This window comes from Nannobrachium achirus (genome assembly GCF_963921795.1).
Source record: "Nannobrachium achirus genome assembly, chromosome: 13".
In the NCBI taxonomy this organism is placed as follows: Eukaryota; Metazoa; Chordata; class Actinopteri; order Myctophiformes; family Myctophidae; genus Nannobrachium; species Nannobrachium achirus.
In genome coordinates, this window is record NC_137833.1 from 14403365 (window position 1) to 14419683 (window position 16319).

General features: G+C 41.7%; 2 protein-coding genes across 2 annotated transcripts; one reads left to right on the forward strand and one right to left on the reverse strand.

Moving 5' to 3' along the window:
• Positions 1-1316: 1316 nt before the first annotated feature.
• On the reverse strand, positions 1317-14882 carry thumpd2 (THUMP domain containing 2; the record flags this gene model as incomplete). The annotated part of the gene is made up of 11 exons (XM_080740576.1): positions 14765-14882; positions 12754-12892; positions 10183-10938; positions 9596-9735; positions 5520-5597; positions 5057-5109; positions 4385-4472; positions 4080-4151; positions 2889-3003; positions 2241-2361; positions 1317-1689 (listed from the first exon to the last, which is right to left on the reverse strand). The coding sequence occupies exons 1-11, from the start codon at positions 14873-14875 to the stop codon at positions 1317-1319; spliced, it is 2046 nt and encodes a 681-aa protein (XP_080596702.1). The 5' UTR covers positions 14876-14882.
• LOC308296683 (growth arrest-specific protein 2-like) lies at positions 6642-7856 on the forward strand (the record flags this gene model as incomplete). The annotated part of the gene is made up of 1 exon (XM_080740011.1): positions 6642-7856. One exon carries the CDS (start codon positions 6642-6644, stop codon positions 7854-7856), a length of 1215 nt encoding a protein of 404 aa, XP_080596137.1.
• Positions 14883-16319: the final 1437 nt, after the last annotated feature.

The following is a 16319-nucleotide window of genomic DNA, read 5'->3' on the forward strand; positions in this document are numbered from 1 at the left end:
ATAGATAGGGATGGATGGATGGAAGGATGATGGATGGATGGATGGGGGGCATGTGGGCACTTGGAGAGGTGGGCACCTGGAAAACTGGGCACTAGGGTCATGTGGGCACCTGGATGGATAACCTCTAGAGACAGACTGACTCCCTTTCAAACAGATATAAACAAGCTCTTTCATGGTATAGGAGCTCAAGGTCTCTTCTTAGATATGGAGAAGCTGTATGAAACAGCCATTATTCACTCTGAACATGGATAAAGGAATTCTTCAGGTGGGGGTATCCTCTATTTCAGTAGCCTCGCGTAGCCAGGCTTACTCATCTCCGAAGAGAAAAGCCTGGTGACAATAGAAGGCTGAAAGCGTTCAACTTCCGCCGTAGGAATTTCACCGGAAGCTGTATTTTTTTCACGGTGCGGTGTTCCTGCAAACGTATTCCCTGCACGAAATTAACTGGTCTATGTCTCCTGCTCCGTCGGTTGCGCTCGCAATAAACAATATACAAACAAAAACATTGATTCAAGCAATGTTACACCTATTAAGAGCGAGTTAAGAGCTACAATCTATTTTAGTTTTTTCGCTGGGGAATGTAAACAGACCCGCACCGCATGACGTAACGTCCGTTAAACGCAGACTTCCGCTAGAAATCTTGGAACACACCGGAAGGCATATTGTCTACAGGGTGCTATTTCAGTGGTTTTCAACCTCTTTCATGTCAAGGTCCATTAATTCTGCATTTGAGCCACGTATGTATGCATATTTTGGCCTACCTAACTATAATGTAATTGTCAGAATGTTGTACTGTGTACTATGTGAAAACATTTTAAACACAAGTATAAAATATTTAACCCTCAGCTTTAGAGAATGTCCTTTTCTATGAGAAGCTGCTAGTTGACCCCATAGCAAACCTAAGGATTAAAACTAGACTAATCACTCAACATAGCCTCAAACTGCAAGCAGACAAAAAAAAAAGACAGTCATGAGTTTGTCTCTTTAAAGTGTGTAAGTTACATTTTAATACTATATAATTATACATAAAAATGGGTAGGCACACACTGTTTGTAAAGCTTACCTACCCATAGAAAATAGTACAGAATTGTTATGATTATCTTTATTCTACCGTGTAAACTGTGGTGTAACTTAAGTATGTTTATCCTTTTATTTGAGGGTTTTGCTGAAAAGGCATCCTTTTTAGCACCACCCACTATTCATACAGTGACACACTGTAGACATATAAGAAAGACTCTCAAAACAATTCTTTGTTCAACACATACAATCTTTATATCATCAAAAAAGAGAAGAACACTGTTTGTTTTGAATCAAGTCTATAACTTGACATATTTTTCTATAAGTCCATCAATTGCCCCTAAGCTCACTCTGTACGACGCCTGGTGCTTCAAGGAGGAGAGGGGGGGTGATGGCACCTGTTGCAGTCCAGTCTGACTCGAGAGAGATTCAGACTGAGTCTGAATCTCTGTTCCCTGGAAACAGGGAGGTGACACATCTGGGCTGGTCTGACAGGTCTCAGGCTTTAGGGGAGAAAGAGGAGGAGATGACGAGCAGCGTTGCTGCCCAGTGAGAGGCACGTTTTCCTGGATAGGTGTTGGGCAAGTGCCTGGGTGTGGCTGGAGCTTTTTCAGCAGACAAGATAATTGAGGGCTCAGTAGGAGAACCAGGACTCCACCTACACAGAGGACTCTAGAAAAATGCACACGCGCACACAAAGTGGATAATATTAGTATCTTTCTCAATCTATATATTATATATACACACAGTACACACACACAATGTATATTTAAATCAAAATAAACATGATGGCATTCTCTCTCTCGCACGAACACGCTAGCGCACGCGCACACGCACACTTACTTTAGGTTTACCAATTTGGTATGTTTCTCAATATCAGAATACACATGCATGTCCATACGCAAACAACATTCAAAGAAAAGATAACGCACATCCTCCGTTCTTCGGTGCCAAGCTAATACTGCCAACGCAGTAATACTAGGAACAAAGAAGGTAGCTCGCACTCACTTTTTTGGTCGCTCCAAATCTTTATTGTCAAGCAGCAAAAAATAGATGTTTCGACCGGTTGGAAGAAGACCTTAACCGGTCGAAACGTCTATTTTTTGCTGCTTGACAATAAAAATTTGAGTGCGAGCTACCTTCTTTGTTCATTCGCACACAACAACCATGCATACATGAGACAAACATACTGTATAAAAACACACAGTCACACACACACCAACCTCTCCATCTCTGTGACAATGTGAATCAGCTTGGCAGCCATGTTTTCCTTGGTATCAAACTGCCTGCCAAATGGCAGATCACACAGAACAGCATCCACACTCCCGCTGGCCAGAGGGAGCTCTGATGGGCACCACAGAGGCAGAACACAACTTTCAGTTCAACGCATTCATCAGTCAGTACACTATGTACTATTCTTTGCCATAGCCCACAATGCTCACCATTCTTTTGAGTGAGGAAAGGAAAGAAACTGCTTAATTTAAATTCTGCTATACTTCATGGTATGCATCAATTTGAATTTAGACTTCAAATTAATTTAGGCTAACGTGCAATACCTAAATGTTGACATTTCTTCACAAATTGCAAATATGTAAATGGTGTGCAATGCATTATAATTGTGTAAATCAATAGTTATTTTACATTCCAAGCACCAGATTTGTTTTTGTATGCATTAGTCCACGGACCCCCATAACTCCCAGTGTGAACAACATTTGTTACAGACCTGTAAGGGTCCATTTGGTTCCTAATTATACTATTAGGTCTAAATAGTATGTCAAAATTAGAGAAATGATTAATATATATATATATATATATATATATATATATATATATATATATATATATATATAACTTTGCACAGGTTTACCTACCCATGGTTGAGGCCTTTAGCAGATGAACTCTGTCTGCAAGGTTTGCAAATGCTATATTCTCATTGGCCTTCTGCAGCTGTCTGTCATCAATGTCCATTCCCAGAAAAAAGGCATCCTGACAGTAAGGGGAGAATGCTTAGAATTATTTTATATTACTTATCCATATCTTGTGTTACAAATTAGAACATTTTAATAATCATCTTTATTTTAAAGAATCACACCCAATGTGAAGTGAAGTGAGCGGTGGTCGTGCTTGCATAATGTCTTCAGGCTAGGATATAGGTCTAGGATGTAATTGGTGATGTAATACAGGCTACACACACACACATTGCTATGGCAAAACGCTGAGGAAAACACATTGCTATGGCAAAACGCTGAGGAAAAGTGGCTACAGATAGGTCTAGGATGTAATTGGTGATGTAATACAGGCTACACACACACACACACATTGCTATGGCAAAACGCTGAGGAAAACACATTGTTATGGCAAGACGCTGAGGAAAAGTGGCTACAGACACACGCACAGCCACTCTATGGAGCGGTTTAAACTGTGTTTGTACGGTGGTTCAAGTGGTTAATCCTGTTAACCACTCAACACACTGGAATTCAAGAAAGAGCCCCGGGCTAACAGGTGCTGTAAGAACAGGTCTAAATTAATCATTAACCCAGGACAACATTTACCCATAGACTAATGATAATGAACTTCCTTCAGGGAACATAACATTTGTCTTTTTAACCTACTATTGAGGATGTGTAAAATAGTTATTCCTGATTTATATGTGTTTTGACGAACAGCGAAAACACTCACAACATATTGTGATGCGATACATACTTGAAGATCTGCTATTTCTGGTATGCGACACTGGCTCGCAAATAAGTACAGTATTTTCTGGACTATAAGGCGCACCTGACTATAAGGCGCACTGTCAATGAATGGTCTATTTTCAAACTGTTTTCATATATAAGGCGCACCTGACTATAAGGCGCACATAATAGACGCTACCATTGTGTTATGCATCCAACAGATGGAGCTGTGCTAAAGGGAATGTCAATGTCAATGAATGATCCATATATAAGGCGCACTGGACTATAAGGCGCACTGTAGTTTTTTGAGAAAATTAAAGGCTTTTAAGTGCGCCTTATAGTCCGGAAAATACGGGTACTGTATGTATCAGGCTTTAGTGTGCTGACCTTCTGCTCCTGTGCAGCTTCCAAAAGGATAGTTCCCACGCCACACATTGGATCTAGGACACAGAAACCTGGCTGGACGAAACACAGCAAAGACAACATTTGAACCAACATCAAAGGTTGGGTTTCGTGAAGTGACCATACATGTATGAGTCTTAAAGCATGTGTCAGAGTTGCTAAAAAAATAATTCAGATAAAGCCTTGGCATGAATATCAATTTGACTTAACTGATGTTGTGTTTGATTGTCTACAAATAAAGCTAGGATCACTACATCATGTAGATGTAAAATGCATCAGTATGTGGGAACCTGTATTTGAGCCAGAGAGCCCATAGCCCAGGCTACTGTACTCCTCAGTCCAGTGGTTTTAATGTAGCTCCTGTTAGCTAAAGGCAATCTGGGGGAAAAAAAGAAAAAAGACCAATTAAGAGCAAAAAAACATAAAGAAATGATACAGAAACTTCAGATGCACCAGTGGTGTAAAGTAAGTAAATACATCTACTCAAGTACAATTATTTACTCTTTACTGGAGTATTTCCAATTTTCTGTACTTTTACTTCAACTCTACTACATCTCAGAGGCAAATATTGTACTTTTACTCCACTACAATATTTTAGAAAACTTTAGTAGTTACTAGTTACTTAGATTGTCCCTATCTTTCGGTCATTTGAAAATAGCCAATCTACAAGCTCACGCATTGTGAGCTTGTAGATCTGCTATTTTCGAAGGATTATTATACATTTGAAAATGTGTGAAATGGGACATTCTGCATAATGAGTACTTACTACTTGGTACTTGATACTAATACTTTTGTACCTTTACTCAAGTACCTTTTGAATTCCAGACTTTTACTTCTTCTAAGTATTTCTACATTAGAATATTGATACTTTTACTTTTAAGTACAAAATGTTTTTCCACCACCAGCCTAGGGACAATGAATACACTTGAGTGTAGTGTGATCTGAACATCAAATGAGATAACCTGGTTAGTGGCATCCCCAGTAGACACTGGTCATCACTCAAATACACATTGACCTGTAGAAGCAACACAGAAACACAATCTCACCAAAACAACAGGGGGCGTTATTTTATTCATTTTTTAGCAGAGATAGATCTCATATAAGCTGACAGGAGATATGTTTGTATAATAAAATACAAATCTCTGCTATCGGGCAGAAACCAGCAAACTACAAAATGCAGGAAATAAAATAAAAATAAAACATTGAGCTCACATGGACTTTTTGGCCGAAGCACTTTTTACTACTTTCCATTGGTTCAATATGTTTTAATCAACACACAGACATAAAGGGTGTTCAATAGCACTGATTTATGGAAAAAAATTAATTAAAAAAAATCCCAAACTGTGGTTAGCTGAATCCCAAACTGTGGTTAGCTGGTTTCTGAACGACCGCAACAAATGTGTAATTGTGTGTAAAGTATTGTACCTCCAACCTAGGATTCCTCAGGTCAACCTTCCAACCCAGCAGTCTGCAAAGGCCTGATCCAATCAGACCACTCAACTCCTGTATGCAGTTACAATACACACACACACACACGCACACGCACACACACACACACACACACACACACACACACAGAGAATGACCTACAGTGACATATTGTAAGTGTAGCGGTAGAAGCATATGTTCTTCAGATATGACAGCTAATATTAGCTGACAAGGAGCAAAACCTTCCGAATGTTTCCTATAAAAATGACTATTACATATAATCAAACATTATCACACCGCTGGTAGTGCTAGGGTTATTTATTTGCTTAGAAATAAAAATGAAAAATAAGGTGCATGGTGGGAGAGGAGCAAATGGTGAAAAGAAAAGAACTGGGAAAGGACTGGGGAAGCAGGCTTTTATAGGGCGTACACCCGGGACAGGTGCACGCCAAACTGTTTAACGGCTGTCAATCAATTTACTGCTCCCCAGCCCAGTTTTTTTATTATTTTTTGCAACTCAAGTCCTGGGAAGCTCCGACCGTGATGTCATCAGTATATGCCCATATATGGCCATGCTCCCTTTTGTGCCCCTATATGGAGCTGACTGATTTGTTTACCCTGATGCCATGACGACACATTGAGGTTAGACAACACCGTCCATGTCCTTTTTATGCCCATATATGGAGATCCCTGATGTCATCAGTATATGCCCATATATGGGCATGCTCCCTTTTGTGCCCATATGGAGCTGTCTGATTTGTTTTCCTTGACTCTGCTTACGTCAGTCCATGTCCCTTTTATGCCCATATATGGATATCTCTGATATATGCCCATATATGGGCATGCTTCCTTTTGTGCCCATATATGGAGCTGACTGATTTGTTTACCCTGATGCCATGATGACACATTGAGGTTAGACAACACACTCCATATTTGGCCATAGCTACATTGGAAACTCCTTATATGGTTATGGCTGAGTCATAGTGACATCAGCATGACATCACATGATGGCAACGCATAAAAGCAACGACGTCTGGAAGGACTGAGTAATTAATGTTTGACAGCCAACGGAAAGGAGTCCAAAGAATAAGAAGAAGTGAATCATCAGTGATTGCAGTTATGGCTGAGAAGTTTGATGCACCAGTAGTCAGCCCGTTGGCACAGCGGCATGGCCCAGGCCTAGTCGACGTCCTCCAGTACGACCAGTGGCTAGCCATGCGACATGAGGCCACCCTGGTGCCCATGCAGGAGGACCTGGCCATCTGGCTCACCGGCATGCTGGGAGAGGAGGTGAGAGCTGAGCGCTTCATGGAGGAGTTGAACAACGGCGTGAAGCTATGTCAACTCGCAGGAGTCCTGCAGAGCAAGGTCGCGGAGAGCCGCACTACAAGGCATTGCAAGCCGTTTCCCACAAAGAAGCCGGAGTACAAGAGACGGGCCTCACCGGGGTCATTCTTCGCCCGCGACAACACGGCCAACTTCCTGGGTTGGTGTCGTCGAATAGGCGTGGAGGAGACTTATTTGTTTGAGTCTGAAGACCTCGTTCTGCACAAGGATCCTCGTCAGGTGTGTCTCTGCCTGTTGGAGATCGGCCGAATCGTTTCCGAGTATGGAGTGGAGCCTCCTGCGTTGGTGAAGCTGGAGAAGGAGATCGAACTGGAGGAGACCTCGCTGAAGAGCGCGGAGCCTCGTCCTGCTGTCAAGACCTTCAGCGTCTGCTGCCAGCATGGTGGCCTCTATCGGCCTGGGGAGCAGGGCATGGGTGGTCATCCCTGTAACTGCTCCAGCAAAGTGATCATCGAGTACCTCTCGGAAGGACGCTACAGATTGGGGGACAAGATTCTGTTCATTCGGTCACTACACGGGAAGCACGTGATGGTGCGCGTAGGGGGTGGCTGGGACACGCTGCAGGGTTTCCTGCACAAGCATGACCCCATGCGTGTGCTCCCGTTCACCACACTAGAACAGAAGACCCTGGCTTTTCAGAAAGGCCCTCCTGGTGTGGGTGGCGGTCACCTCAGCACTGCACCTACATCCAGAGGAGCCACACCAACTCCCAGAGAGACCACACTTACATCTAGAGGAGCCACACCAGTTAACCCTACATCTAGAGGAAAAACACAAACTCCCAGAGGAGCCACACCAATGTCCAGAGGAACTACACCCATGTCCAGAGGAACCACACCAACTCCTGGTGGAGCCACACCAAACCAGCAGAGGACCAACATCACAGCCTTGCCCAAATCCACCTCCCCACTCCCTAAGAGTAAAGAAGCGCTATCCAAAGGCAAGGGACAGACTGTCATAATCAACGTCTCCTGGAATTCTAAATGAGCTATAAAACGTTATGGAAATATTTTGAATGAGGAAACATACTATAATATGGACCATATTGATCATCAAAGAGCAAATATCTGTAATTAAATCCACTTAAATAAAATATGATGATAGTGGCCACTGCAGTGTTACAGTGTAGTTGTCCAAATGTATACTGTGTCTAATCCAAATGTCAAGCTCAACTAAAAGTACATCATTGTAAAACAAAGCTCATATCTCTTATCTCTATTTTTCACCCCATAGAGATAACAGTGTGGGTATTGTTTTACATAAAGAGTATACACACTATGAGGAGTTATCTCTAAGATTGCAATCTATTTGACCATTATATTAGATGAAATTTTTAAAACAATAGGAGTATTGTTTTTGTTATGACCCTAGGGGGCCTGGGGGTGCCAGGGTACACAACAAAAAACAGGGGAGACGCAGTTTGACAAAGAAAATATAATTGCGACCGTGGCGTAGGTCGCAGTTTACTATCAGAAACGTCACGGTTTGTCCGTATCTGTCTGGACGGGTAACGCCTAACACTGTGGTTCCCCTGACACATCACTGTGACATCACAGGTGACATCACAGTGATGTCAGATACTCAGAGCAGAGATCTCCATATATGGGCATAAACAGGTGACATCACAGTGTTATGGATCTCCATATATGGGCATAAAAGGGATTGTATCCTAGATGATGCCCTGTGAGGAGAACCACACTATGATCTCCATATATGGGCATAAAAGGGATTGTATTCCAGATGATGCCTTGTTAGAGAGATCCCTGTGATGCCAGGGGGAACAAATCCCTTTTATGCCCATATATGGAGATACTGTATGGAGATCCCTGTCCGCTTCATATTAAACACATTCTCTGCCATTTAACAATACCTTCGTACTCTCATATGCCCCTGGTCTCCATAGACTTCCATGTAATTCATAGTGCACAGATCATGCACACCCATGCCTAGATAATGCACCACGTGTGTCCACATTGCTCACAGCTTTCAAACAAAAAAATCCGAATGGAAATCCGTTCAGGCATTCATGAGATAGAAGCCATTATGTTTTCCTAAAATGTAAACAAAGATGGCTGCCATGTTTGATAGATGGGGTTGCTATGAGGGTTAAACATGCAATTTCGCGATTTCTATCATGCCTACTACATTCTTTCTCTGGACTATCGGGCCTGGCAGGGAAAGACATTGAAATAATCTCGGGACTATCGGGCCTGGCATGCAAAAAAACGAGTTAATAAAGAATAAAATAAAATAAATGTCCATATATGGGTATTCCCCAGAATCCCTTTTATGCCAATATATAGAGATCCCTGATGTCATCAATAATAAGCCCATATCTAACAGAACTTCATATGGGAATGCCCATATATGGACTTTTATTTTATTCTCTCTCTCAATATGTGGAATTGTGAATCCATTTCCTCTCCCCCAAAATTTGGGGGACCAATCAGGGCCCAGCATTGGTCTGGTCTAACCAATCGTTTTTTAACCCACCCCTTCGAAAATTCTGCTTGCAAATCCAGACTAATATTCGATACGCAGTGAGGAATTAGTTTGAGCAACGCCAGGCTATCTAGCACCAGCATGGGGAGGCACGCACACACACGGCACAGTTGTATAGTCACACAAATAAGATGGCAGTTAAATAAACTGCCTCACTAGGCATGTGTATACAGCAGTAGATTCTTAATGTGCTACATAACAATACACATATTCTACATGAATACCTGTGTGCTGAACCATCTGGCTAGAGCTCCAGAGCACTTGCAGCTGATCCTGAATGTGACAGGTTCTGTAGGAGAAGGTTGAAGCAGTTTGTCCCTGCTGGGCTCCTGTAGTCCCCTTTCTTTTGTGTCTGTGGCCTCCACTTCAACATACAAGGTGATTGGAATACTTTTGAAGTGCAGCAGAAACTCTACATAATGACAACATAATACTAGCTATAGATGTATTAGTACTTTTAGAATAGATGGAGTAACAGTAGTAGCAGCGAATGTGGTAGCAGATGAACAACAGCAGATATACAGTAAGTGTAGTAGTGATTGCAATAGTAATCATACATAAATGTGCCTTGAAGCTCTGACCAAAAGCTCATATAAAATGAAAAGAAAACGATTTGAGTGTGGATGCTGTTCATTCAGTTAGTTAATTGTTTTGCTCTGGTACTGGGTGAGCACTGAGCAGTGTATGTTTCACTAAAAATGATTACCAAATAGTAAATGATTGAAAAAAAAGAAAAAAAGAAAAGAAGAAAAAAAAAAACATTTCTAAGAATTATGATTTCAGTCAGCCAGTATCAGATAGTAAATCTCACCATGTTCCAGGCTATCTCTGTGCTTTCTCTTGGATGGGTGGTCTCTCAATGGTGTTGTGTGGTTGCGGCTGTCCAGTTCCTTGCTACTTTGCCCGTCGCTACTCAACTCCTCAACCTCATTTCTTACTTCCGTTCCCTTCCCCTCTTTGTCACCTTTGACTTCTGATGACTCGTTCTCTTTTCCACTGTTTTGTTCTATCTTCATCCGACCAGATTCGCTAATCGCCTCTCCTCCCCCTTCATCGTTATCCCTCTTTCTCTTACACTCTGGTGTCCGTGGTCCTTTTTGTGCGACACTGCAGGCCTCCTCACAGTGCTGTTGTTCACCAAGATGGTGCATCCCTTCCTCGCCTTCCTCTCTTCTGCTGTCAGTTAGTTTCTCGTCCTCCTCTCTCCGTCTCTTCCAGGTTTCTTTCTGTCCATCGCTGCAAGACTTAACAACGGCACTAACCTCCTCATTCTTTATCTCCGTCCCTTTCACTCTATCAACCGCACTCTCTGCATGTTCCCACTCTCCTTTTCTCAGCCTACACTCTGCGTCCCCACTCTGCTTTTCCATCTCATCCACTTTCCTGTCACTCCACCTCTTCTCCTCCTCACATTTTCCCTTTGCCAGTCCCGTTGCTATGTTGTGTGTGTCGACAGAGGTGCCTCTGCAATCCAGCACCCCCTGCAGGCGACTCCATGTCTTCATAGCACTGGTCCATTCTGTGGCATCACCCAGCAGTCTAGACTGTAGTTCAAAGGCAGCCTTGGCTAAAAAAAATCAAGAAAATAATACAATTGTTAGAGCAGTGTTTCTCCTTCAGTGAAGAAATGGAATTATTAATATTTAGTATACAGTACATAATAATCATAATAATAATAATACATGCACCTTACATTTGAAACAAACCTAAAAGTGCTACACTAAAGAATAAAATTAAATAAAAAAGAGGGGTTTAAAAAAACCTAAAAAATCAAGGGGGGAAAAGAAAACCTAGGGTTAAAACCTACATATACCTACATAAGGCGCTTTTCCACTGCAAGGTGGAACCAGAACTTTCAGGAACCAAAACCAATTTTTTTGGTTCTGGTTTTGTTTCCATTGCGAACGGCCCGGTTCCAGACAAGGTTCCTGGAACCTCCTGGAACCCTTTTTAGGTCCTGCTCCTGATGTAGAACTAAACTTGAGTTCTGGGAACCTATGGGCGGGGCCAGCAGCGCTCCGGCTCTCGATTGGTCGAGCGGAGGTAACGACACCGAGGAGAACGGGTAGAAATCTCTCACAACACAACAGCGTCATTTTTAAAATCCTATTCCGACAGACAGAAACACAGAAACACTATGGACGTGACGCCAGACGACAGCCACGACACATTGGTCAAGTGAATGTGATGATACAGGCTCTTATTTGTGTCTGGGCGGGAGAAGAAAATATCCAGAAGGAGCTAGAAGCATCCGTTCTAAATGAAAGGATTTTCAAACAAATTCCGTCGCCATCGTTTTTATGAAATGGGCGTCGAGTGCACAAGCAGACAGACACGGTGCCAAGCACAAATAAAGAAAATGTACGTCGATAGACCGACAACAAACTAAAACAGTGGAGATAAGCATTTCTACATTCGCCCGTCCATTGGTGACTCGAGTCAGCACTCAGCAGCCGAGCCGTGCGCTGTGTTCAGGACACGCCTGCTTCGTATCGTGTGTGTGTGTGTGTGTGTGTGTGTGTGTGCGTGCGTGTGCGTGTGTGCGTGAGAGAGACACGCTTTTTTTCTCCCTAGAGCAAAGGCAGCGTACCAGCTCAGTACAGTTAGCAGCTTGTTTGAACGTTCTATTGTTTTTAATTTTATTTTTATATCCAGAAAGTAGTAACTAAAGACGTATTTCTTACATACAGCTGTTATTTTAGATTTTAGATTCCCGAATGTGCTGCTGTTCAAATGACCAGCTGTTTTGTCTCAGCCAAATCAGGCTGACCAGTTGAGCTTCCCGGTTGGGTCTGGTTATATGGAAACAAAAGCAGAACTTGGTTCTGGAACTTCACGGGTTCTTGAAAGTTCTTGGTTCTGGAAAGTTCTGGTTCTGGTTCTGGCTGGGCCCTGCAGTGGAAATGCGCCTTAAGTACGGAGTGTAAGGTCAAGTTTATTAAATATTGACGGTTCAAATGGTTAAATATCTGAAAACACAAATTGACATGAATCCAAAATACACTGACGATTGTGCTGTCAAACAATGAAACTACATGTAATCTATGATAAGGTTGTGGGGTCAACTAAGGGGTCCTTGGCCTGAAAACGTTGAAGACCCCTGCCCTAGGCATTCCCAGTCGAACAGGGAGATATCTCCTGACCTGGCCCTCGGACTTCCCCGTGTTCTTTCTTTCAGACCATTTTAATTTGTCTTATCATATTCACTATACCACTGTTTCCCAAAGTCTGGGTCGGGACCCATTTTCTTAAATCTGCTATTTTCACTAGTTTGGGTCCCGGGCAAACTAGTCTAGTCTCTCTTTTGGGTCTCGACCTGAAAAATGTGGAAAGCACTGCACTATACCACCTAGCTGTAATGCATCACTGAAGGTATGCTGACCTGAGCTGAAGCGGCCAGGCAGCTTCACAGGCAAGTCTTGTCTCAGCAGAAGGAAGAGTCTTTCTGCAGACTTGAGCTCTTTGACTGTGTGGATCCCTGCAGAGGTGCTGAACAGCACCTTACCTGTTAACTGACACACCTGGACCAAAAACAAGTCGGACTCAATAACAGCATACATCTAGACTATGATACTGATATAGTCTTGATCCAAATATATGGGCTGTGCTAAAAACTATTCAACCCCACCCTCTCTGCAAATCTGGTTTATTGGCTAAATTCACAAACTGACAACTGAATTAAATAAATAAATCATACAAGAACAATGTAAATAGCTCAAAAGTAACATTTGTTGTGTTTTTTTGTTTTGTTTTTTCAAATGCAATGCTAAATGCCACTTTCAACGCCACTTTCAATTTCAATTATTCAACTCGTAATTATACCTGAAAACATCTGTAATCAACTGCAATCGACTAATCAAGGGCTTAAATAGTTAAATCAGATGTGCAACCTGGCCTGACTAGAGGTTTGTTGACTTGTTGACTGTGATTAGAGCAGTTAGAAACATGGCTAAGTTTAAGGAATGGTCAGAAAAGTTCAGAGAAGAGATTATTGCTTTGTAAAAAAAAAAAAGGAAAAGGATATAAAACAATTGCAAAGACACTGAATGTTCCAACAAGTACAGTTTTGAGCATAGTTGACAAGTTCTAAATCAAAGGAACAGTGGTTACACTAATGAACACATTTGTCAGAGGGGGTTGAATAATTTCAAGCACAACTGTATATAGTAGTAGCAGTGGAGTGAAGTAATTAAGTACATTTACTTAAGTACTGTACTTAAGTACAACCTTAAGGTATTTGTACTTTACTTGAGTATTTCCTATTTCCAATTCCCAATACTTTTACTTCTACTCCACTACATCTCAGATCAAAATATTGTACTTTTACTCCACTTTGTAGATTCCGATTATTATTACAACATACATTAACCACTTCAGCCCTATATACATTTCGGCCATTTGAAAATAGCCGATCTACAAGCTCACAATGCGCGATCGACCTGCTATTTTCAAAATATTTTGTATACATTTTAAAACTTGAAATGGGACATTCTGCATAATGAGTACTTTTAATTTTGGTACTTTAAGTACATTTTGATACCAATGCCTTTGTACTTTTACACAAGTAAATTTTGAATTCCGTTACTTTTACGTGTAACAGTTTGATTGGTTGAAGAATTTATTAGAAGGTTGCAAAGGAAAAAGTACAGTTTCATGACAGTCACAGCACAAATAAGCTTTCCGGCTTATTTACACAGGAACCACTTAGCCCTGAATACAGGACTCTCATATACATGAGAGTCCTGGTGCCGCCTCAACATGAGGAGTAGTGGGCAATCGAGCCCTTAACGGTTTGAGCTAGGAACGTCAGATTTCAAAAATAAACTGCTTACCCAAGCCAACTTTGCTAACGATTTGACGCCGCACAACGTTCATTACACGCCGCTCCCCGGTTGTTGAATAAAACGCATTTTTGTCCGAAATTATTTTGCTTAACATAGGACTTCCGCCTCTAGTGGACAGTCGCGTCATCTCCGGTTGATCATTGTAGTGAACGGAGATGATGCGATGACGCGACTGTCCACTAGAGGCGGAAGTCCTATATTAAGCAAAATAATTTCGGACAAAAATGCGTTTTATTCAACAACCGGGGAGCGGCGTGTAATGAACGTTGTGCGGCGTCAAATCGTTAGCAAAGTTGGCTTGGGTAAGCAGTTTATTTTTGAAATCTGACGTTCCTAGCTCAAACCGTTAAGGGCTCGATTGCCCACTACTCCTCATGTTGAGGCGGCACCAGGACTCTCATGTATATGAGAGTCCTGTATTCAGGGCTAAGGAACCACTGTATGTAGTGCATTTCATTACAGTATTGATACTTTACGTAAGTAAAACATTCGAGTACTTTTCCCACCACTGATAACAACATACATAGTAAGAAGTAGTAATAGACTCACATCTTCAGCTGCAAGCTTCGACTTTACCTCTTGAACTAAAAATTGCTCCATACCGTTACCAGCAGTGCAATAATATCGAACAGCACTCGGTTTACAAGTCGGTTCCCCCATAACGTGTTTTCTTTGTTAATAAATAGGGACAAATATCCGTGTCTGAAATGACAATCTCACATGAGCTGTCTTGATTTTATGCTGTGGAAGTGGCCATATTGGTTGTTTACATCGGAAACGGAAGTGAGCCATAGGGTGGAGTGGCGGGTTCTTCCCAGTAGGTGTCTCCCTTTTACAGCCAAAGAGTCAGATTCTTAAACTATTTGCATACCAGTAATCTAAAGCCTGGTGAGGCGAGGTTATGCTATGCAATCATGTTGGTGGCAATGGTGGGTATACACTTGCCTTGCTGGCACGGCGTCCGATTCTCTTAAATTGGAAAAATAGTTGTCCGGCCCAACCCTACCCTCCCCTGCCCCTTCTTACTGTTTGTTTAGACTTACTGTTTTCTTTTTTTGTTCTCTCATTTTATTTTATTTACATATCTACTGCATAGTACTGTGTTCTATTCGTCTGTCATTCAATGTTATATGAGATACTTTAATGGTTTCCTGTGGAAATAAGCTTAGGCTTTTCATGGATCTCCTTTTAGTAGACCTTGTACCAGTGAACTGTACCGTCATGAAACTGTACCTTTTCCTATGCAAACTTATAATAAAGTCTTCAATCAATCAATCAAAAGGTCATTTTCATTACAAAGCCCTTCTATTGTAAATAATTTTGCATTGTGTTTTACGACTGTTTTTCTGATGATTTCTTCTGCATAGTAGCCCTACTTTGTTATATCTGTCTGTCAAGGTTAGCCTATATAAATTAAAAAAAAAAAAAAAAATCTCAATGTAAATATTGAGATCCTTTTAGCTTATCCTTTTAGTTGACCTTGTAGGCCTACCAATGAACTGTAGCCCTACTGTCATGAAACTGTACCTTTTTATATGCAAAATAAATACTAATAGGTCTACAATCAATCAATATACACTGAAGGGATCTAATTTGGAGTGTGGCAGCCTTTTCTATTATGTTGATCAGCTGACAATGCCTCTTAATCTAGATATGGCATTGTAAACCTACTCAAATGTTGTTGGATGTCCTGTGTTGAACCTGACTTGTGTGTTTTTTTTAGTTTTTCTTTTGTTTATGTCTTTGCTTTTGTAGCTTTGTTTGTCTTATTTCGATTTTGTTTAAATTCAGCTTTACTACTTGTTTTTTGTTTCTGTTTCCTTTTGACACTAATCTTAAGAGCTGCTTTATGGTCGCCAGTTACTATCAAAACCTCCACCGGCTGTCTGTCTGTCAGTCAGTATGTCCGTCACGTCACGTCTCGTCACGTCACGTCACGTCACGTCACACACTTGTTTTGGCCCTACTCTTAACTCCGGCACCGTTGCACCTATCCATGCCAAACTTTGCACACACACTCCTTGGCTGGCAAATCACAACCTCCGCCCCTGATTTCTCACATGCCCCTGTTCTAGCGCCACCATGAGGCTGCTTTTTGCTGACA